Source organism: Grammomys surdaster, unplaced genomic scaffold (assembly GCF_004785775.1).
Source record: "Grammomys surdaster isolate TR1022 unplaced genomic scaffold, NIH_TR_1.0 126187, whole genome shotgun sequence".
Lineage (NCBI taxonomy): Eukaryota > Metazoa > Chordata > Mammalia > Rodentia > Muridae > Grammomys > Grammomys surdaster.
In genome coordinates this window covers 8,428,543-8,451,081 of record NW_021620993.1, presented here as the reverse complement: position 1 = coordinate 8,451,081, position 22,539 = coordinate 8,428,543, and the positions used below count along the sequence as shown (strand labels likewise).

The following is a 22,539-nucleotide window of genomic DNA, read 5'->3' as shown; positions in this document are numbered from 1 at the left end:
ATATGAGCCTATGGGGGCCATTCTCATTCAAACCACCACAGGTAGCAAGATGCCCCTAAATCCAGCATTTCCTAGATTTAGTTATGTGTGGACCGCAGCAGTGATTTCTGAGGACATTAGCAGCAGTGACTTTGCAATGCTGGCCTGCTTAGAGCTACAGAGTTGTTGTAACACAGCACGATCTCGGGAGACCTGCGTCTGTGGCGCAGCTCACAGGGTGGGTCTCTGTGCACACGGTGATCCTCATCAGATGGGGAGCTTGCCTGACCATCAGATTAGAGGCCGTTAAACCATCACATTTTCAAGTACAGTGGAACCATCCGTGTTTTAGTAAGTTGGTTTTTTTACTAGACCTTTTACCTTTTTGTATTTTAGCAAGTTCTGTTTGTTAAAGTGATAAAAATGTCTGTCTTGTCTAATTTTCTTTTTTATTTTACCTTTTAAAGTGATTGTAACTTTCGTCTTTGAGCTAGCTTTCCTGCAATACAAAGCTTTTCAGGAGATTGACTACTGCTACTTGTACCCAGTTGTACCCAGTTGGCCCTGAAAACCCAAAACCAGAGTGTCATCTGCTGTTCTGTCTCAGTGCTAGGAAGCCTGCAGATACAGAAGATTCTCAGGAAAGGTCCCTCCACCCTTTTCTGGGAAGTTTGCAGTCATTCAGATCTCTGTTTTTTCAGCCTACTAGGGAGACACAGCAAGAATCATGGAATTTCACTTCATTTGTGTGTGAGCCAATTCAGTGTTGGTAATGATGTGTGCTGTGATCTGTTTGCCACTCACAGTGAGGGAGAATTGAAAACCTATAAGCAAACTACTCTAGTGGGATTTGTTACCACCAAATTTAATTAATTGCTTGTGAATTTAAGGATTAAAATTTCTCACATTATTTCCTAAAGAAGGAAAAAGGAATGGAATACCTTGTTCCATTGAGTTTAAACTCATCTGTATTATCTGTATTAAAGTTCAAGAGCATTTTAAAGAATATGGGCATTTTCTCCAGTATATAGAATTGGTAAAGCTTTGAACTTTTGCTTACCAGATTTTTAAGAAGTATTTATTGGGGCTGAAGAGTTGGCTGAGTGATAAAGTGCACTAGTCTGTCTTTCAGATGAATGAAGTTTGGTTACTGGCACCCATACTGGGCATTCACAGCTGCCTATAATTGCAGCTCCTGGAGGTCTTTTGTCCTTTTCTGGCCTCTCTCCCTCCACACACAGACAGACACACACAATACAAACCAGAACAAAAATATTTTTTAATTAAAAGATTTAGAGAATTGTATTTGTTAATTTAGTGCATGTGCACACGTGTGGATGTGTGCATGTGTGTTGTATACAGGTACACATGCCACAGTACATGTGATCCAGCTTTGTTGAGTAAGTTGCCGCCTTCTACTTTTACATGAGTTCAGGCATGGAGTGTGGGGTGCCAGGCCTGTGCTTTACCCACTGAGCTTTCCATTTTTATAGCAGATGATTACTTTTATAACTTAAGAAAGCTTTAAGTATGCGAATACAGTTTAGCAATCGTTAGTATATTACATTTAGAGTTGTGTAACCTACCTTTATAATCAATGACTGTATTTTCATTATACAGAATGAAACCTCATACTCATTAGCAGTCATTCCTTACTTCCCTTACTACTCTATCCCAAGGTATACCCTGTAATGCACTGTTTCTCTAGATTTGCCTATTCTGACTATGTCATAGTCTTAACAACACATGTCCTTTGTGATGGGCTCACTTGACTGTGACACTTCCCAGTTTATCTATGGCATAGCATGGCTCTGAACTTGTTTTTTTACAACTAAATATTACATTTTTCCAACTTTTTAACTAACATACTGGAAAATACACAAAAATGTAATAGCATCTCAGAGTGGACTCTGAGAATCATTTCTGGCTTTGGAAAAGGGACAGTATAGTTTACTGGGATTGTGATTTCTTCCTCTGAGAAGCTTGAGGAAGCACGGCTGGGTCATTGAGTACTGTGTCTATAGTAAGAATAACTTGTGACTCGGTGACTTCTCAGGTCAGCCGTATAAAGGATTTTACTGTAGGCCAGGTGAATGTTCCACTTGCACAGATGGGATGTATTTGAAAAGAATCATCAAGCCAGCAGTAGTGAATATATAAATACCGCAGTATACCTTCAGAAGTGAGGCAAAGCAGTGTGTTCTGTACGTTAACATCTTGCATGTGTTGGATTCAGTATCAGAAATGAGGTGTTTGCCTTTAATTATTACATAGTAGAATTAATATAGTATTCATAGATTTTTTTAAAAAATCTTATTTCCCAAAAATAAAGAATCAGAATATCTAAATTGTGAGTGTTAGTTCATTTTCTCTAAGAATATTCACTTACCATTTGTTGGTAACTTTACAGAGAGAACTATGATGAGATGATAAAATTATGTAGGTTTTGTTTTTCTGTCCCTATTAATACAAGAATTTGAAGCCAATTCCAGATTTACCTAGGGTCAGGCTATTTACAATCAACTTCCATCCTTTTATGTGAGTGCAGAGCATCAGATGGGGGCCTTGAAATAGTACACTCATTGTCTGTTGTCTCCGCACAGGCACCAGAGCAATGGAGCTGTCATTGCCCGCTGCGGACAACCAGAGGTTAGCTGGTGGGGCTGGCGAAATGCTGATGATGAACATCTGGTGCAGTCAGTGGCCAAAGCCTGTGCTTCCGACTCTCAGTCAAGTGTCAGCAAGGTTTCCACTCGGAACAGTTGTCGGGACTTTCCCAATGCAGGGGATCTTTCTGATGTGGAGTTCGGTAAGGTGCTCATGAGACCCATGTAGCAGTTTTTAAAACCACCTGAAAAGCTTTTCTTAAAGTGGCTTTCCCCTAGATGACAGAAGGTTACTTCAAATTTTTGAGTCTCTGTCCTGGAACTCACTATATAGACCAGGCTAACCTTGACATCACAGAGAACCACCTGCTTCTGCTTCTTCATTGTTGAGACATAGTTCATCACACCTGGCTATAAAGTTAACTTTTCCTTTGTAAAGATTATTAATTAACTAATTAATTAATTAATTAAATGTGAGTACACTGTAGCTGACTTCAGACACACTAGAAGAGGCCAGTCAGTGTTTTTAACCACTGAACCATCTCTCCAGCCCTAAAGTTACTTTTATAAGAGAGAATTCAGTGAGTATATTTGTGGAGTGACAGGTCTTGACAAAGTACTGGAAGACCTTTTGTTTCAAGTTTGATTTAAGAGCCTAGTGTTGTCTTCCTTGTCATTGTGACAAAAGTGTTTGGATGAGGGTGTGGGTTTTCTCCAGTCTGTGAAGAAAAATACTTGCTTTTATGAAAAGACTACAGGGGTAGAAATGGGGGTAAGACATTAGGTGAAGTGGGAATTTCATCTAATGTGCTTTGGGAATTGGTTTTGTAAAATCAATCTTTATCAATTTCAAGAAGCAAAACAGAGGGTACAGTGAAGGCAAGTCAGAGTACCAGGGGTTGGCTAGGGGCTTCTTTGATTGGAGTTCATTCTGTTCTGTTTTTACTGTAATATGTACCTCTGGTACCAGTTGTTCACACTCTAGGAGAGCGAAGTTTGCTTAGTTTTTATCCCCTTCTTGATGTCTTCAGATTCCTCTCTGTCAAATGCTTCAGGAGCAGAAAGTTTAGCTCTCCAGCCGCAGAAGCTTTTGATCTTGGATGCACGCTCCTATGCAGCAGCTGTGGCAAATCGAGCCAAAGGAGGAGGCTGTGAGTGCCCAGGTGGGTGTATGATCTGTCGCTGCATCATCTATCCTTGTCAGTGCAGCTCACTCCCAGGCAAGGCTTAAGTTAAAGTAAATGGCAAAGCACGTTCTTCACTCTGCATTCAGAAAACCAGGGCGTCTCTCTGGATCCTTGACATTCGTGAGCTTTGACTGAGGTGCAGACTGTCTTCCTCCTGTGTGCCAATCTTAAGGATAGGAAAGCTGGTTTCTGCCCACAGGTCTATAGAGGCACTGTTTCTCAGTCTGTTGTTTCTCACAGTATGCACATGAATCACTAGCTTCCTGCCATTCCCCATGAACTTCTTTGAAAAGCAGGGTCAAATTGAAGTAGTAAATACTGAGTTCTAGTATCGTGCCCTTTCTGAATCTGTCATGGCCTTACTGTTTGAGTGCTGCTACTTTGCTGCTTTTACATTTGCTGGTGTGATCCTTAAATTGAATGTATTTTGGGTTTTTAAAATTGTTTTTCTCTACAGAGTATTATCCAAACTGTGAAGTTGTGTTTATGGGAATGGCAAACATACATTCTATCCGGAGGAGTTTCCAGTCACTGCGACTGCTGTGCACACAGATGCCAGATCCTGGAAAGTAAGGCTTGGCTTTAGTTTGTGTGCTTCTTTTGTTATTGCTGCTGTATTGCTGTTTGTTTGTTTTTTTTTTTTTGGTTTGATTTTAAATGAGTTTGGAGATATCTTCTGTTTGTTAGTGAACCTTAGTTATTCTTTTGGTCCCTGTGGATATTCTTCCTGGCCTAGAAGCTGTTTTCTCTACAGCATAGAACATCAACTGTGGAAAAACTTGTCCAGCTCTTTTGCAGAGTTTGTGGTTTGTTTGTTTTTTTTTTTAATCTTGAAATTAAAATAGAATTACATTATTTTCCCCCTTCTCTTTCCCTCCAACCCTATTATAATATGTGTAACCATTTAGGCTTTCTATGTCTGCCCCAGTTCCTGAATAATAGCTTGGAGGCTTATCTTTTATTAATAAATGCCTAGTTTGTTTCCCAACTAGCTTGTAACTCAATTATCCTGTCTATTCTATTCTATGTCTACCACGTGGCTGGTCACCTCTCCCCAGTGTCATACATCTGACTTCCTCCAAGCCGGGATGGAGAAAACTCCTGTGCCTGAACTCTTTGCCAACAGAGTTCTCTCTGCTGATGTCCCACTTTCTAATCCTGCCTTACCTTACTGGGGATCAGATTTTTATTTTGACCAATCAGAAGGTGCCTTAGGCAGGAAGAGAAGGACAGAGACACATCTTCACACTGTACACACCCTACAATATGTGTGCATATCTCTAAGTATATAAATACAATCTCTTCAGGCTGTGTAAAGTTACTTTTATTTTTTGGTTTTTTTTTTTGTTTTTTTTTTTTTTTTTCCAGAGATGTTCACTTGGTATTGGATAATCAGTTTGGAGGCTCTTCCCTTGGGAAGATGATTTCTCTCGATCTAGTTGGCCTGTAGTTCTTTGTTTCGGGTACCCAGCCTCACTGATACATTTATAACAACAGTTCTGTTACAGGGTTTAGGATATGCAGCCCATAATAGATCTTAGTCCTCAGAACAAAAGCAGCAAACTGTTGTTTTTCATGGGCTCCCTCCTTTCTCTGATGTGTTGTTTTTAGCCCAATTTAATTCTTTGGTCCCTGAAATACTGCAGTAACACTTGCTGTGAAAACACATGCACACACATGCACGCATGCACGCGTGCACACAGAACCTACTCAGTCCGTTTAGTGTTGCGTGTATTGTGTGATTTCAGGTCTGGCTACTTGGTATTGGAGAAACAATTAAGGGGCTCATCTCCAAGGAAGACTTTTCTCTCACCGTAAGCAATTCTTAGTTACAATGCAGTTGAATGTCATGGGGGCAGGACCCTGTGAGCAGCATCCCTTTCCAAGTTAGCATGTCTGTTGGTGTTGGTGTACTTGTTTAGATTTTACTAAGGCAGCCACATTGTTGAGGTCTCATGAGTAAAACTTCTTTATCATTTCTAGGAGACATAAGCTCACAGCAGATTTCTTGGTCCTCTGTCTTTTACAGTCTTTCTGCTTCCTCTTCCACAATGTTCCCTGAACCTTAGGTGCAGGAGTTGTGTTGTACATGTATCCATTAGGGCTGAATATCCCACAACAATTGTTGCCTGCACTCTGACCAATTGTGATTTTTCTCCACTTGATTCAAAGAAAAGTTTGTTTTGTGAAGGGTGAAAACTCCCCTTATCTTTGAGTAAATGGATAAGTATTTAGAATTTGGTTGGGAATTACTGGTTTACTGGTTTACTAAAGTGGCAATTGCAGATTCTCCTCTAAGGTCCATGATCTCACTGTCCTCGGGTAGTTGGCTAGCTTTTCAGTACAAATCATGTTGAGCAGTTTTAAGTCTGAGTGGACAGCTGTTGGTTATTGCCAAAACATGAGTGCCACTATGGTACCTTTAGGGATTTCTTGCCATGCTTGTCCCAGGGATGGGAACTTGTGAGATGGCCCCCCTTCCAAGTTAGTATGTCTATTGGTGGTATCATTATGTGCCAGGCAAATCATGTGCGATTCATAAACACCGCAGCTGGGTAGGACTGTTGGTTCCTTCCCTCCTTTGGAAGCTTGCATAATTCTTTCAGGTATTGTGATATATGAAAGCTAGTTTAAAGGAGGAGATTTTCAGGTTCCACTCATTTTTTTCTTTTTTTTGGGGGAGGGGGCATGAGTGCTAGAGGACTCAAACTCAGATGGTCATACTTAAGGGGCAAGCATTTTATGAACTGAGCCACCTCTCCAGTCTCTCAGTATGTTCTAAAGTGTTGAACCTGTAGGTCAGTTCTTTTCTTAGATTAACTTCAATTTCCAAAGTAATCTTACTCAGAACATTATCTTAGTTTCTATTGCTTCTTAAAAATGAATGGCTAGAATTTATGGTGTGGAAGGTAAAGCAGTACTTTCTGCAAGAGAACTGTTTGAATACAAGATAAACAGCAGTGCTTTGTAAAAGAGATGTGAGCACTGCTGATTTAGGAAGCCAGCAGTGTGCCAATAAAGTTAGAAGTTTCTTTTTTAGGTATTTTTGCTGCAGCCCATAGTTGTTTCTTTGGGTCCTGTCAATAGATTCTATAATCACAGCAAGTTTTTTTTAAATATACATATATACATATACACATGTGTTTGTTTGTTTGTTTATTTATTTATTTTTAAAACTGGATTTATAACATTGGTGCTTCCCAAACTGCCTTTGCTGACTCCTAGTAAGAAGTAACTAAATTCATCACAGTAGCAGTCAGCCTTGACAATGAAGCAGTGTCTGACTCTTAGTCACTATTCTGTTGATGTAAAAAGGGGGCTGTGGAGGACTGGAGGGTGGTGTGCTTCTGTTCCAGTGCTGTGGTATCCCCTCTGGTGGCTGCCTGTCTCCCAGCTTCTCTCTCAGGCTGACAGCACTGACTGTTACTTCATGGTCAGTGGGGTCTAGGGAGCCCTCCCTCCACTGGAGTTTTGTTCACTGCTTCTTCAGCAGCAGGGAGATGTTCATAATTACTCATCTTTTAGCCTTTTGATTTCTTTTAAGACAAAAGAGAAACCATCTGATGCATCAAGAAAGTGTTTTAAGTGTATCTAAATAGAGGATAGGGAATCTTGAAATTGAATTTTACCTATGACAAATTTGTAATTCATTAAATAGGACTCTTCCTATATTTTGGGGGCAAAGCTTGGGGTATAGCAATGATGACAACATAGTGTCAGCCTCTTAGTCACAGTATAGTTGGGAAAAAACAGGGCTTGCACACCCTGTTCTGCTGTTTGCTTGCCTGGCAGGAAAGATCTCCCTTTCTTAGACTCTTAATAACGTTCATGTTTGTTCTTCAGGTTTTAGTAGACCGGCTTGTCCTATAGGCCTTATCTAGACTTTGTCTTGGCAAAGCCTTCTCAAAGATCCTGGACAATTATTATTCCTTATCTTTCAGTGTTTAAAGGGCTAGACTTGTAGCCTTAAACCACAAATTTGGCCATATTTGGGAAAAAATAAACAAGTTGTTAGGGGAATGTGGGATGGAAGAAGTAGTACATGAAACAAAATGTCAACATATTTGGGGCACGGGGAAGGTGAGCTATGTCACCTCAAGTCAAAGAGACAGTTCTTTCTATCTGATAACCCCTAAAGAATTTTGAAAATGGCAGGGGAGTCCTCTTTCTGAATCCAGTCTAACTCAGCAATATTACGTAGCCATTGTACCAGTTCTCATGAGTCTAATGATCATAATGGACCTGTGCAACCTTAGTCAGTCAGTAGTTAAGGCTCAACAGTGGGTGATAGGTAATGTTTGAACCATTTTTGTGTTTGTCAAAAGAGCTATTTCTTATACTGTGTTTACCAGTCTAGGACTACTCGCCCCCCCTCCCCCCCCCCCATATTCTCCTTTTGGCAAATTATTTGTGAAGAGTTAGATGTGGTGGTACATTCCAGCACTTGGAAGCTAATCCAAGAGAACTGAGTTCCAGATCACCCTGGGCTGTATAACAAAACTCTTGTCTCAAGTTAATTAAATGTGGGATGGGGAGGCATGTATTTGTGTGTGTGTCAGGATCAGGGTTGGGTGCATAGCTCAGTGGTAGAACACTTAACTAACAAGTGTGAGACCCTGGGTTTTATCCCCAGCCCATTAGGGGGAAAAAGAGGAGGTTAGAGGACTGGAGAGATGGCTCAGTGATTATGAGCATGTACAACTTTTGCAGTTTGGTTCCCAGAACCCACATTGTGCTGTTCACAACCACCTAACTCTAGCTCCAGGGGCTCTGACACCTCTTCTGGCCTCCTCATAATACACCACTTCCGTACACACAGTTAAAAATTAAAAGTAAGTGCTAGGTACAATGTACCATTGTTGATTACAAGATTTTTTGGTTTTTTTGTTTTTTGTTTTTTTTCCCTAAACCTTTCTTCTCTTGATTAGAGCTTGAGTCTCACCTGGACATTCATTATGTATAGACTTTTATAAATCACTTTGGAAACAAAGGTCTTGTGGAATTGCTTTTTAATTTGACAGGTATTGGACATGATGCCATAAAATCATAAAAATCGGTATTTCTTTTTCTTTTTTTTTTTTTTTTTAATAGTTGGCTTTCTGCTCTTGAAAGTACAAAGTGGCTCCATCACCTGTCTGTGCTTCTGAAGTCAGCACTTCTTGTGGTGCATGCTGTGGACCGTGATCAGCGACCAGTACTAGTGCACTGCTCAGATGGCTGGGATCGTACTCCCCAGATTGTGGCCCTAGCTAAGCTCCTCCTGGACCCTTATTACCGAACCATAGAGGTAAGTGTGTCTGAGAGAGGGAGGAGTATTTCAGGATAGGTTGGGGAAACCTTTAGGAAGGTTGTATGTCAATTTGGGGATGGACATTAAGTCTATAGAAAGTGTAGTTTGTTGTAATCATGCATCCATCGCTTAGAGCTAGGTGTCTTATGCTTAGTAACAGGCATTAAGGATACAGAAATGTTTCCTTTGCAGCTTCTCTACTTGGAAAGATTTTTGTCTACTTCAGAAAAATGGGCTTAAAAGAACGTCCACATGCTTATAATAATGGGTCTAGACAGAACTGCATGGTGTTCTGGAAGAAGCATCTGCTCTGAAATAACCATTGTTGGGTTAAAGATAGAAGAACAAAAGCATAAAGTGACATAAAGTACAAATATTTATAAAAATTGCTGCTGGAGAAGACTTCTTTTTACAGTTATGGCTTTATAAATGTAACATCAAAGGTGAAAATTAATAAAAGAGAATTTGGGTAGGCAGGTAGCATTTGTGTAGTAATGAGAGAGACTAGACAAATACCTAGCTATCTAGTCAGTGTCCTTTAGCTGGATCCTGATTGGAGTTGGTGAATTGAGATATTTGTGTAAAAATGTGTGAGCCATTAGGGAGAGAACTCTTGGCTCTGAGCCTATGCCAGAGGGACTTACCGGAAGACTGGTAAAGGAGATTGGTTGTTGGCGACATGGAGCTCAGGATGTCACAGGTGAGACAATATTGCACAAGTGGTTTCTTCTCGGTGCCTCCCTGCAGGGTTTCCAAGTCCTTGTGGAGATGGAATGGCTTGATTTTGGCCATAAGTTTGCTGACCGGTGTGGTCATGGGGAGAACTCAGATGATCTGAATGAGCGTTGCCCAGTGTTTCTACAATGGCTTGACTGTGTTCATCAACTTCAGAGGCAATTTCCTTGCTCTTTTGAGTTCAATGAAGCATTCCTTGTAAGTTTGGACTTAATTATTCTACATTTTGGGACCCACGTACACCTAGAGGGATGCTGATGCAAGTGTTAGGGGCCCATTTTCACCTAAAACTATGCATTTTTCAAATTTAACAAGGAGTGACTGCTTTATTTAAAAGCAACAGCAGTTAACTGGCATTTTATTTTTCACTCAGCAAATCTAGGTGCACCAGGTTTTCCTCTGTAAGCATAGAGTTTGTCTTCAACTTGGGTTCTAAACTGTATGGTCTAAAAAGTAGTTAGAGATAGAAACTATTTGAATGTGCCGTGCTCCCCTCCAGTCTCTACTGTTGCTGTCTGCTATTTTCTGTTCCCACCCACTCCTTTGATGAAAGATGTACTCTTTCTGTTTGAGCCCCTTGTTCCCGTGTCCTCCAGCTTCCATCACCTTATTTCTGACTGGCTCAGCATTTATCCACTCTGCCTCCTGCATTAGTGTGGCTTTGACATGGGAGTCCTGGTGGTTGGGCTCAGGCCCTGCAATTGGTAACTATGAAGAGGAGGCTTAGCTGCCTGTTCACATACAGCCTACATCCCTGAGTGAGCTGGAGTGTTCTCAGGGATATCTTGGTGAATTGTTCAGTTGATTGACCCCCTTACCCCACTGTATGATTTTGCCTGATTGGAATTTTGCAGGTGAAACTGGTACAGCATACCTATTCCTGTCTCTTTGGAACATTCCTGTGCAACAACGCCAAAGAGAGAGGGGAAAAGCAGACTCAGGAACGGACATGCTCTGTGTGGTCGCTTCTTCGAGCAGGCAACAAGGCTTTCAAAAACCTACTGTATTCATCTCAGTCAGAAGCCGTATGTACCCTTTAGCCTGTCTTCATGATCAGCAGAAGGAGTTTGAGGGTGGGGGCACATACGGGAGCTGGTTTGAGTAGTACCTGTTTTTATGAAAATGTGTCAGCTGTCTTAAGGTACTGGTTCCACTTTTTCATTTTCCACCGTTCTGTCTATGTAAATCCTGTTTCTTGATAATGCTCTAGCCTGTCCATGACCAACTCGGGTTCAAGGTGGTTTGGTGTAAAACACATCATTTCTTTGAAATGATGAATCACCAATCATTGCCTGTACTTCCTCCAGAGCTCAGCGTAGCACTAATGTGTTTCTGCTCTCTAGAGGAAAAGGCATTAAGGTTCCTTCTCTCAGATACCTTGTATGGCTAAGAAGGGTCAGTCACCAGGCTCCAGCTACTCTCCCATGAGCCAGGCAATGGGACCCACTGCAGCTCTGTCTCAGCACAAAATTCTTTCTGGTATTGGCATGTGTTTGTCTGTGATTCTTTTCACACATGAGAGCTGCCAGGCCTTTTAACACTTTGTTCCCTCAAAAGAATGCCTTCTGCTAACCATAGAAAGAGAAGCAGTATGTCTGTGTATCAAAATGTACTGGGTTCCCTTTGTTGGATGCATTTTAAGCCCTTAGAAGTCCATGCAGGCTAACCATGGGTTGTATTACATTGCTGGGCAATTAATGCACTTCTCATCAGGGTTAAGGAGTCAGAAGAAAAGGTTTACAGTGTGTCTCCTTCCCTTTGCTGTGCCTGCTGGGGAAGTGGGAATAAAGGATGGGGAAATACCCTTATTTTCACATGATTAATTTAAGTGATTTTATAAAATAGGTTTGACAGCTTCTACTGAAGCCAAGCTTTAGGGAAACAGAGACATGCACCATGTAACAGAGCAATTCTTACTCAGTAAATCAGGCAGATGAAAGCCTGCCATTCAGTAAAGACCATCTGAGATAATTCATAAAAAGTCAGCCTTTAAAGGATCCATCAGATTTTCATGCTCGAAAGAGGCTCTTAAGTAACGAGCATTGCTAGACGGAAACCCTGATTCTATATCTGTCCCCTTGGGAGATAGACCTTCATTTACTGCTGCCTCCTCCTTGTTGATCTGTGACCCACCTGTGTTGAGTGACCCACCTAGGTGTGTTCATTCTTGCCTGTAATTCTAGGCATTTCTAAGAGATTTACTGGGGCATGCATAAACCTGTGTCCTCCCTCCCCGTCTCCTCAGGTGCTGTACCCCGTGTGCCATGTAAGGAATCTGATGCTGTGGAGTGCAGTGTACCTTCCCTGCCCATCCCCATCTACCCCCACAGATGACAGCTGTGCACCATACCCAGCCCCAGGCACCAGCCCTGAGGAGCCCCCACTGAGCCGGTGAGCCCAAAGCTGATGCCACAAGTCCCAAGTCCTAAGTGGTGCTATTCTCTCTTAAGTGGTGGTATTCCCTCTCTCCTCCCTTCTTCCATTCTTCTCTTCCCTCTTCTCCATTCCTCCCTTCCCTGTCTCCATGGCTGACCTTAGACTTGAAGTGATCTGAATGTTGGATTTACTGGTATGAACCACGACATCTGACTGAAGTTTAGCTTCTTAAGAAAGATAGTAAGCCTTATTTCTGGAAATGGATTGGACCTGTCCCTACATTATTTTGCCACATGCAGTAAGTGGTTTCTCGGTAGTAGAGCACATCTGTGGAGTTTTTGTGGACTCTGGTTTGTTTACACCCTGCTTTCTGCTTCCTCCTCTCTGCTCTGATTAGTCTTCTGAGGCTTGAAAGTCAGATGCTATAAGATTAGAGAAACTGGTTTTGCCAGTTGTGAATATGCTTTATTAAGATTGGAGTGAGAGGTAATAAATGAACTTAAAATATATAGTACAAAGAACCAACAAGTTCCTTTGCCACTACTTGAGAAGCATAGGACATTGTCAGGAGCGTCTGTTGAAAACTGCAGATGCATGAAGCCCTGGGCTGAGCCCCAGTGCTGAATAAATGTGGCAAGGTGACACATCCCCGTACTGTCAGCACCTTGGTGGTGGAGGCAGAAGCAGTCATGCCTAGGCTGTATGAAAAGGATGAGGCCAACCTGGAATACATGTGTCCCTGTCGGAAAAATCAAAAGATAGAGGAAAAATAAAAGGATGCCTTTTAGAAATAATAAATGCTTTAGCTTATTTGAGGGTGGGGACTGGCAGGGAGAAAGTGCAGGCAGTACCAGCGGAGAGCCATGCCGCTCTAGGAGGCTGAGCCTCACATCAGAGATGTGGCTGCAGTGGCCCAGTTATGAACCAGTAGCTTACTAAAAGCCTCTTGTCCTCTGGGGCCCTTTGAATAGCCTCTAAGATTGTCATTTTCCCCAAACCCTTTTCTTTTAGGCTACCCAAGACTAGATCATTTGACAATCTGACCACAACCTGTGACAACATGGTACCGCTGGCCAGCCGGCGCAGCAGTGACCCCAGCCTGAATGAGAAGTGGCAGGAGCATGGGCGCTCGCTGGAGCTGAGCAGCTTTGCAGGCGCTGGGGAAGAGGTGCCTGTTATGGACAGCCTTCGCAAGCCCAGCAAGCTGCTTGGAGGTGCTGAGCTGTCTGTGGCAGCCGGTGTGGCTGAAGGACAGATGGAGAACATTTTGCAAGAGGCCACCAAAGAGGAGAGTGGGGTAGAAGAGCCCGCCCACAGGGAGCACACAGAGGTGCCAGAGGTCAAAGAGGAGGCACTCCTAGCAAAAGAGAGTAGGATGGCAGCCCAGGGCTCCGTTGTACTTTACCAAGAACCACAGCTGGATGATGCTACTTTAAGAAGCCATCTAGGCCCCAGCCTGTCTTTGTTCTCCCAAGGTATTCCTGAACATCAGGATGGGCACAATGTTCTCTCTAGTTCACTCCAAGCTCCTCTCAGGGGAGAGGACTCCCAGGAGGTACCTGTAGAACAGCCTCAAGTAGAGAATATTGCAGAAGACAGGGAGAATGTAGCTCCTCCTGTCCCAGTAGATGCAAAAGTTGGCCTTGGTACCTCACAGTCTAGTTCTCTGCTGCCTTCCCAAGTCCCATTCGAAACAAGAGGACCACACATGAACAACTCCGTGCACATGTTACTAGAAGACAAGGTAAAGTCAGAAAGTGGGGCCCAGCTCCATCACAGACCTTGCCTGGCAAGCAGTGGTAGATTCAGTGGCAAGGACATGCTTCCTGTAGTACCAGAGCCCAGGTCTGTTGAGAGGCCCCATTGGGACTCTGTGCTACACAGGACTTCATCCCCTGGCAACACCCTCAGCCTGATGCAGGCTCCTTGTGCCTTGCCGATAGACAAATGTAGACAGGGAATTGTGTGCAACGGTGCCCTAGAAACTGAAAACAAGGCCTCAGAACAGCCTGCAGGGTTTGACACCCTTCAGAAGTACCCCACACCCAATGGGCATTGTGCCAATGGGGAGGCTGGGAAGAGCAAGGACTCACTGAGCCACCAGCTATCTGCCACAAGCTGTAGCTCTGCTCACTTGTACTCAAGGAACTTGCACCACAAGTGGCTGAATAGCCACTCAGGGAGGCCGTCCACTACCAGCAGCCCTGACCAGCCTTCCCGCAGCCACCTGGATGATGATGGCATGCCTGTGTACACGGACACAATCCAACAGCGCCTGCGACAGATAGAGTCTGGTCACCAGCAGGAAGTGGAGACCTTGAAGAAACAAGTCCAGGAGTTGAAGAGTCGCCTGGAGAGCCAGTATCTGACCAGCTCTCTGCGCTTCAATGGAGACTTTGGAGATGAAGTGGTAAGTTAGGTCATGATTCCTTTGAAGCTGTCCAAGGAGACAGCACACAGAGGCCAGCAAAATAACCCTTTACACCCAGTGCATGGTTATTGAAACAGATTTCTGAAAGGATTAGAAAGGTCTTAATGTTGAGAGAGATTGGGAGTTAGCCTTGGCCATGGAGACAGCAGTGTGCCTCTTTTCTGAGGTACTGGCTTTTTATTCCCTTGTAGACAGTTAAGAGATAGCAGGGAGTTAATATACATGACCTGGGGATCGAATCTCTGCAGAGAGGGTCCTGTGTCAGCCAGGTTTTGTGGCTCATGCCTGTAATCAAGAAAGGCTGAGGCAAAGCATTTCTACAGGTTTGAGGTCAGCCCTAGCTCATAGTGAGTTCTGGGCTAACCTGGACAGCAAAGTGAGAGCCTGTCTCACTCAATTCACTCTACCCTGAAATAAAACCATGTATGTTTAGAAGGGCTTGCACACCTGTTCAGAATGGCATTGGTAGAGCAGTGCTGATTCTGTTATGTTGGAGTGTTTGTCCTGCCTTAGTCATTAGTGAGCTGCCTGCTTTCCCAGACTTTAGGAGTGTTGAGAGATTTGCTCTTTTTGAGCAAGTATTTGTACCCACTCTGTGGCAGGTGCTGGCAAGAGAGATGGAGAGAAGGGGTTGATTTTTGTTTGTTTTTAAAGCATTGTGAGGACTTAGCACTAATGAGTCTTTAGTGGTTAGAAATGAGGGTACCAGGGTTCCTGGGCTCCCAGAGGGACTTTCTTCTTTGCTGAGTCTGACAGTGTAAGACAGGTTCTAGAGTAATCATCCTAGATCCAGTGACTCTCCAACCAAAGGAAATTTTGGCTTTCTCTTCATACTAAATAATGGATTCTCATTGTCCCAAAGAGTCCCTCAGAAAAAAAGAGGGCACACTCAAATTACTGTTTTCACTCAGTGCTGGACTGATCACCAGGCCCACTAGAACAGCTGACACAGAGAGCTCTTTCTGTGACTCATTAGTTGCTTCCATCCTTCCACTCCATGTCACTTCACAAAATCCATGTGTCCTGAGCCCAGCCCCTCTCTGCACCTGGCCAGCCCAAGTTTGGATGGCTGATGTGACTGCACATTTGGCACCTTAGCACTCAGGCCTGCCCATAGACCCCAGTGCTCTGTTCCTCCTTTGGGAAGAGACGGGTTCACTCCGTTCAGCTGTGTTTGTTTGCCAACAGACTTCAATCCCCGACTCGGAAAGCAATCTGGATCAGAACTGTTTGTCTCGCTGCAGCACAGAGATTTTCTCTGAAGCCAGCTGGGAGCAGGTGGATAAACAGGACACAGAGGTACAGGCTCAGCCCCTGCTCTGCGTGCCAACCACACAGGTGTACTACAGTTCTCCACTTGAGTCCCTGCCCCATGCCACTGACCAAAGAACTCACAGTTAGTCTTCATCCTCTGCACCTCAGCTTCTGAGAACCCACATCCATCACTTGTAAGACAGGGACATCAGTGAGCTGGCCCTTTCTCTCCATTGCCTCTGCCAGCTCTCATGACAACCCAGGGTGCCGCTGGGCCAGTCTGTCTCAGGAGATTGACACCTTTCTTACACTGTTAGCAGGCCTGCTGGGCTGGTACCACTGGAGCACATGTAGTCCTTGTGGCTCTTGCTCCCCCTGGTGTGGCTCTGTTGACTTCAGCTGACTAATCCACCTCTTGTTACTAACTTGGTCCCATGTGTTTTACAGATGACCCGTTGGCTACCTGACCACCTGGCTGCCCACTGCTATGCCTGTGACAGTGCCTTCTGGCTCGCCAGTAGAAAGCACCACTGCAGGTGCCATTGGGTGGCTTTTAGGGCGGGATGGGTTACAAAATCTGAATTTAGGCATCTTACAAGCAATGTTCTGTGTGAGCTGCCCTTGGGGTTGTGGTTCTATGCCTCTGAAATTGGTCCTTCTAGAACTTTATTTGGGGACTCTGTTCCAGTTGAGTGATCACTATTACATTTTGAAATGTGGACATACTTTGTTTCGTTTCCCAGATTGGTAGGTAACAGCTACCATGCAGATCTTCATTTCTTATTTCCAGCATAAAACTGGTCATGGCTACTTTGAGCGAAAACAGTTTTCTAGCATAGGTGGGAAGCCTTGGTTTTCTTACTCCTTCCTGCTCTCTGCTTCCCCATGCTGCTAGGGAATAGTAGACACAGCTGAGGGCAGTCTCCAGTCCTTGTTGCTCCCAGTTTCTTTCTTTTGGGTTGGGGAGTGAGTCACTAAGGCTGCTTTGCCCTGACTGAGGTGGTGATTATCTGGTAGATGTTCAGTGTTCCTAGAATAGGAAGTTTATCAGAATTGTACAATGGCCCACTTGTAGAAGTGAGACTGTATTGAAAGTGATGGAAAAATCTCTTTGTAGACAGATGACACTCTTAGGACCATGGGTCTCCCCAACCCTGCACCCCTAGACCAAGTGGCTTCTCCTCTGAGCTCTTTCTCCCCTCCTTGCAGGGAGACTGACCGTGTTGATCAAACGTGGTGAGCATTTACAACAACTTGTCTGTGATGTCTGCACACCCACAGTAACTTCTCCACACTAATGCTGCCATTCCCTTCTCTGCACTCATTGGGCTGAAGCCTTGAAAGGGAGAGCTTAGGCAGGCAGGTGGGCATGGGAGATCCATAGCAGCTGATGAAAGAAACTGCCAGGGATATGGCTGCTGCCGCCGCCGTGTGCTCCCCTCTGGACTGTACAGGCCAGCTGGGCTGTGAGAGTCCTGACGAGAAGTGATGCTTCTGCGGGGCTTGTCTTTGGGGGAGGCCAGTGGCCTTCAGAGCTTTTTTTGTCAGGGAGAGGTAACAGTTATTCATTGATACAAGGATGACACTAGTAACCTTAAAGTCTGATGGCATCACTTCCTTGTTCTGATTTAATACAGACAGAGATGAACAGAGAATTACTTAGTGTGGAAGATTCCACTTAAGTCTTTCAGGTTCTCCCAAGGGAAGTCAGATAGAAAAGCTTGATTGATCAAACTCATATCAGGCATTTAAGCCAAACTTGAGCAGGTATGTTTAACAAATATAGATTTCCTGTGTAACCACAAGTTCTTACTGACTCATGCTTCTTAGAAAGGTATGAAGTGTTTCCTACATTCTAGGAATGAAAGGCTTTGTGTTCTCGTTCCCTGTCCTGTTGCCCTGTGTCCCATCTTCCCTTCTCCAGTGTTGTTTTGTGGTCTTCAGTGTCTGCTCCTCCTATGTCTGAGTGCTCTTTACCCACTGTGGTCTATTTTCTGCGGAGTGTGGCTGAGAAGTTAATGGAGAGGAAGCCTTTCTGTTAACACCCTCTTTTCATCTCTGGAGAGCTGTGCTTTGAGGTTCCCTGTGCTGAACTGACCAGTGGTTGGTTTGTACTTCAGGGCTCAGCAAATGTAGGATTGTAAGATGATCAGAACTTATCCTTTTGTGTGTGTGTGTGTGTGTGTGTGTGTGTGTGTGTGTGTGTGTGTTGAGGGGTTGAGAGGTTGAGAGGTTGAGAGGTTGAGGGGATGGGGAAGTGTCAGTCTGGCTCTTCAAACCTGCGCTGCAAAGATGCAAAGAACTAGGGATTTTGGCAGAAAGGAGAGGGAGCCTTGGGATGTGTGGGGCAGGGCAGCAAGCCCTAGCTGACTGACCACTGTCTAATAGGGATGTATACATGCATGTATCTCTCCATGGCCTTGTCCTTCCACCTCCCTTTCACGCTGAGCATGTCTCACATACTGCTTTGGTTTTTGGCTTTGCATGCTACTGGCAGCAGTCTGCATCCAAACTTGCCTCTGAGGCACTGACCATTAGGCCAAAGTTCCTCATCCCCAGCTGGGCAGCATAGTTGTTTCTCTTCTTTAAGAGGCCCACAGGCTGACTCCACTTGACTTTGGTCTTCCTTTGACCTCAAGCTACCCAGATGGCCAGTGCCAAGGTTAGTGCAGCCACTGGGTACATCCCCGGTCAGTAGCATCTTCTCATGCATCCGACAGCCTTGTGCCAGAGTGATGAGGCAGCCACATGTCATCCTTGGCTGGAGGAGAAAATGGCTGCACTAGGTAGACCTATCTCCCTGTTGAGCTTCTTCCCGGCCCAGCCTGGAGAAGTGAACATGTTTCTAGCACAGCCAGACGGTATACACCGGATGCTGCTCTTCTGATGTTGTTGTTTTCTCTCACAAAAACCTACCAGCTCAAACTAATGTTGTTTTTTTTTTCTTCTTGTTTCAAGGAATTGTGGGAACGTATTCTGCTCCAGTTGTTGTAACCAGAAGGTTCCGGTTCCTAGCCAGCAGCTCTTTGAACCCAGTCGAGTGTGCAAGTCTTGCTATAGCAGCCTCCATCCCACAAGCTCCAGCATTGACCTTGAACTGGATAAGCCTATTGCTGCCACTTCAAACTGAAGCTCGGTGACCTAGGGTGGCAGAGGCCATGCTGCTGTTCCTTTAACAGGCTCCTACATAGCCTGGGCAGTCTGAGAGGCCCATACATTTTGGAATTGGGGCATAGAACAACCTGTACAGAGATTGGGATGTACCACTGGATTGTAAATTGATTTTTGTTTCATCTCCCCTTCCCTTTCCATCCTCTTCTTTGCCTTCTAAAAAGAAAAATGTCCCAGTTGTCTTTTTTTTTTTTTTTTTTTTTTAAATGGAAGCCCAGAGGTTGCCAGGCTCTGTAAAATTGCTGAGCTGCTTGCTGTTGGGCATTCTGTGAGATCACTCAATGCTTCCCTGTGGAAGGAGCCAGAATGAAGGCCTGAGACAGCAGGACAGAAAGTCAGCCCAACATTAGTGACCATTCTTCACATCACAGCTATGTCAGAGTTGACTGGTAAACCTTTGCTGCTGCCAAGGCTGGAAGCCCTTTTCTTGAGAGTACTGTTCCTGAGAGGGATAGAGCCATCCCACCTCACAAACAAAAAACGGGATGGCATTGGGAGGGAGGCACACAGTGAGGTACTCCACAGGCCTCCCTTTGAAACGAGAGGTATGTGCTTCTTTTGAGTTACTGAGGGGCTAGATGGCTGACCAGTTGGACCACATGGATCCCGACATTAACATGACCAAGATTGGGTAGGGCTTTCTTTGCCTCTTGGGCTTCCAGACTGAAAGGTACAGACTGGCCAGAAAGCAGTATCCTGCTGCAGTGCAGTATCCTAGCCTGCACTGAGCTAGGCACCTGGGAGCCCCCTCTGGGTCCTAGTCCCACAAGCAATCTCTTCCTTAGCCAACACAGGGAAATCCAGACTCAGGGTTCCACAAATCTCCTGTTCCCAAAGCAAACCAATCATGCATCTCCCTTTGAGGGACAGACTCCCCACAGTTCGAAGCTCTCCACACAATCAGCCTTCCTCTTCTACTTCTGGGGCAGCAGGAAAGACCCTTGAGTCCCTTGTCCTGCTTCTGGCTACCTGAGTGGGCACATGTCTGGCTCCTGCTATCTATCAGTGAAGAGTCCTTGGTGATTGTAGGGTCTTAGAAATTGACATGGCCTGGAGGAGATTCGGGGTACCTTTCCTCAGTGAGTTTTGATGTGGTCCAAAAAGAGCCTTAAACCAGTAGCTGTCTGTGGTGGAGGTGGGTATGGGAAGGGTGGAGAGCAGCTTTGGTTTGTGCTTTGAATTGTTGGCATCTATGTTTGTGCCCACCCCACCCCCCAAGGGCGATGCTTGGCTCTGCTAAAAGCTGCAAACTGGTAACAGAACAGATGATAGTATGGGGGGCTGGGTCAAGTTGGGGGACTCCTCAGTTTTAGCCTGGCCTATGTCCTTGCACCTCCCGTCTGGAAGCTGTTACCTGGCCATGGGCCTTCTGTGTCTCAGGAAGGTGGCTTCTGCATGTTCCTCAGTATGGATGTGAGAAGCCAAAAGTCTTCCCTAGCAATGTCTGCTGAAGGGAAGGCCGGAGTATAAGAGTATTGCTCATCCCTCCAGGAGCAAGTCAGGCAGAGGCCGAGCTTAGTGAAACAGGGTGAAGTTCTTCATGCTCGCTATGGTCTGCAGTTGTGGGTGGGGAAAGGTTGGCATAATTGAAGATTGTGCAGTTCCTAGTGACAGGTGCCAAGAGGTTATGATACGGGTTTCTTGGGTCTGTTGTACAGTGTGAATAAATGCTTGCAGCTCTTAGCCCTTTTTGATCAATGAAGCACTTTTTTATTAATATTTTCTTTGTATGTAAAGGAGGAACCGTAACTCTCCGTAGCTGTACATATAACCCTTTTCTCCTAAAGAGGAGTCAGTGCTCCTATATTTTTCATTTTTTGTCAAAGCAAGAAGTAAATACTTTAGAATTGTTAAATATATAGATAAAGTGAATAAAGTTGAGTGTCCGCACGGTGGCATCTGCGATGAGTTCTAATTCTTTGCCCTATAGTTTGAACTCTTTGTCCCTTTCCCCCTCACACAGGAGAAGTGATTTGAGGAACTGCTGGGAATTTTCTGTTAGCGAAGGAAAACTGCACATTTCAACTCTAGACCTTGGCAAAGGGATTTCCCAAGATGCCCAAGCACTCTAATAAATTTCCTCAAGGATTTGCCTGTGAGGTCTACCGTACTGAAAGAGGGCAGAGCCCCAGTCATCATAAGGACCAACTGCTATCCATGGTAGTTAATGCTACTTCTAGCCTGTAGAATCTCCCTAGCCCCTTTCCTTGCAGATGGAAACTTGTCATTTAACACAGGCTGGCACATGTGTTGTTTGTAAGGCCACTGACTGTTCACTGAACCTAGCAGCAGCTGACTGCCCTGGGGCTCTCTAAGAACTACTTCAGAGCTTGGTGTTTATACCTGGCTCATAGATAACTAGAAAGCAACCACTGGATTTGTTTTAAGCATTTACTTGTTTTTCAACAACCAAAGAGCAGTGAGCACTCCTAACCACAGTAATCTTTCCAGTCCCTAGGATGTGATTACATGTATTACATTTATTGATTTATTTTTTCATTCATTATGCGCCTGTGTGCATGTACATATGTGCATGTGTTGTGTGTGCCATGGCACATGTGTGGCAATCAGAGGACAATCTAGCAGTCGGTTCGCTCTTTCCAACATGCAATATGGGATCTGGGGATCAAAATTGTCATGCTTGGTGACAAGCACCTTTGCCAGCTGTACCGTTCTGTCAGCCCAGTCTTGGTAAATATGATACCACAAAGCCTCACTGCCAGCTTTTCTATCGGGAACCTCATCACTTCAAAGATAGGATGCAGAGAAAAGTGACAGACAGCATCAACCAGATGGCATAGGGCCTTCTCTCAGCTGGACTTGGCTCTTCTCCTGGCCCTAAGGCCTGAAAAGCAAGTTCTTGGAGTCTCTGCCTCCAGAAGGGCTTCTTGTCTTCCTGCCCTTCGTTTTCCTAGAAGGCCAGCTCTCATGCCATTCCTTCATTGGTTCCTGATGCCTCAGGCTCTGCCCTTGTCCCCAGGGGCCACCCATCCATCTAGCTTTCTTGACAGCACAGTGCACGTCCACTGATGCTCCACTCCTGCAGCTGCCGCTGTACTGTACCCCTTGCTGCTCCCAGTGTGCATGAGTCCTGGAGTCCCAGCAACAATTGGTTCCTAGAAGACTGAGCAGTCGGGCTGGAAGGAGCTCAGTGTTTGGGCATTAATATCAGCAAGGTTCAGCCTCCAGCCCACACCCTCCAAAAAAAGAGTTCTAAAAATGTGAGGCTGTTATGATTCTATTCCAGTGGTTCAGTGGAGACTCCTTGCTCAGCTACATCAGGTGTAACCCTAACATGCTTTCCTCCCTATGCCTCATTCTGCCCTCCTGTACTAACCCAGCTTTGTCAGCTGGGTGGAATGGAGCAGTAGGGCTTCCCTAGACCTGGCCTCTGCTCCTCTGCCTGCAGGGTCTAGTAGACTGGCCAGTACTGTTGCCATTGTGCACACTTCCCAACAACCTTAAGTAGGAAGCTTGCCTTCTAGTTCCATGCTGTGGTTAGATGCCTCG

General features: G+C 44.7%; 1 protein-coding gene across 2 annotated transcripts in view; it reads left to right on the top strand.

The window, feature by feature from the left end:
* Mtmr3 (myotubularin related protein 3) overlaps positions 1–20,929 on the top strand; it is a 103,547-nt gene extending 82,618 nt beyond the window's left edge. The window contains exons 11-21 of one of the 2 annotated variants that reach the window (XM_028758109.1): positions 2,583–2,788; positions 3,617–3,748; positions 4,230–4,341; positions 8,864–9,059; positions 9,810–9,995; positions 10,652–10,822; positions 12,043–12,188; positions 13,185–14,583; positions 15,793–15,903; positions 16,306–16,394; positions 18,817–20,929. In XM_028758109.1, coding sequence (XP_028613942.1) covers positions 2,583–2,788; positions 3,617–3,748; positions 4,230–4,341; positions 8,864–9,059; positions 9,810–9,995; positions 10,652–10,822; positions 12,043–12,188; positions 13,185–14,583; positions 15,793–15,903; positions 16,306–16,394; positions 18,817–18,988 — 2,920 coding nt within the window. In that variant the 3' untranslated portion in view covers positions 18,989–20,929. The remainder of the gene's footprint in view (positions 1–2,582; positions 2,789–3,616; positions 3,749–4,229; positions 4,342–8,863; positions 9,060–9,809; positions 9,996–10,651; positions 10,823–12,042; positions 12,189–13,184; positions 14,584–15,792; positions 15,904–16,305; positions 16,395–18,816) is intronic. The other variant, XM_028758110.1, reaches the window with a different exon arrangement.
* Positions 20,930–22,539: the final 1,610 nt, after the last annotated feature.